Source organism: Apaloderma vittatum, unplaced genomic scaffold, assembly GCF_000703405.1.
Source record: "Apaloderma vittatum isolate BGI_N311 unplaced genomic scaffold, ASM70340v1 scaffold27051, whole genome shotgun sequence".
NCBI classification, from domain to species: Eukaryota; Metazoa; Chordata; class Aves; order Trogoniformes; family Trogonidae; genus Apaloderma; species Apaloderma vittatum.
In genome coordinates this window covers 3,769-4,113 of record NW_009700039.1, presented here as the reverse complement: position 1 = coordinate 4,113, position 345 = coordinate 3,769, and the positions used below count along the sequence as shown (strand labels likewise).

The 345-nt window shown below is 59.1% G+C and overlaps 1 protein-coding gene across 1 annotated transcript in view; it reads left to right on the top strand.

Moving 5' to 3' along the window:
- LOC104280846 (golgin subfamily A member 7B-like) overlaps positions 1–341 on the top strand; it is a gene marked incomplete at both ends in the record, with an annotated part of 1,032 nt that extends 691 nt beyond the window's left edge. Inside the window, 2 exon segments of the mRNA XM_009878630.1 lie at positions 67–168; positions 290–341. Of these exon segments, the coding sequence (XP_009876932.1) occupies positions 67–168; positions 290–341 (154 nt within the window).
- Between the last annotated feature and the right edge of the window lie 4 nt (positions 342–345).

Genomic DNA, 345 nt, shown 5'->3' with positions numbered 1-345 from the left:
GCGGGGCTGAAGGCCAGGCAAGCAGCATTGCTGGCCAGCCCTGAGTGTCCTTCCATGTGCTGACAGGTCCTGAAGAAGATCTCCAAGTACATCCAGGAGCAGAATGAGAAGATCTATGCTCCACGAGGGCTGCTGCTCACTGACCCCCTGGAGCGTGGCATGAGGGTTGTATCCTCTGGACAGCAGGGCGCTGGGGGAGATGACAAGGGTGAGGGGTGGAGGGACACTGAGAGTGGGTGCTGGGCAATTGGGCTAGCCCATCTCACCGATGATCCTTAGCAGGGTCCAGATTGAGATCTCCATCTACGAGGACCGATGCAGCAGTGGCAGCTCCAGCAGTGGCAG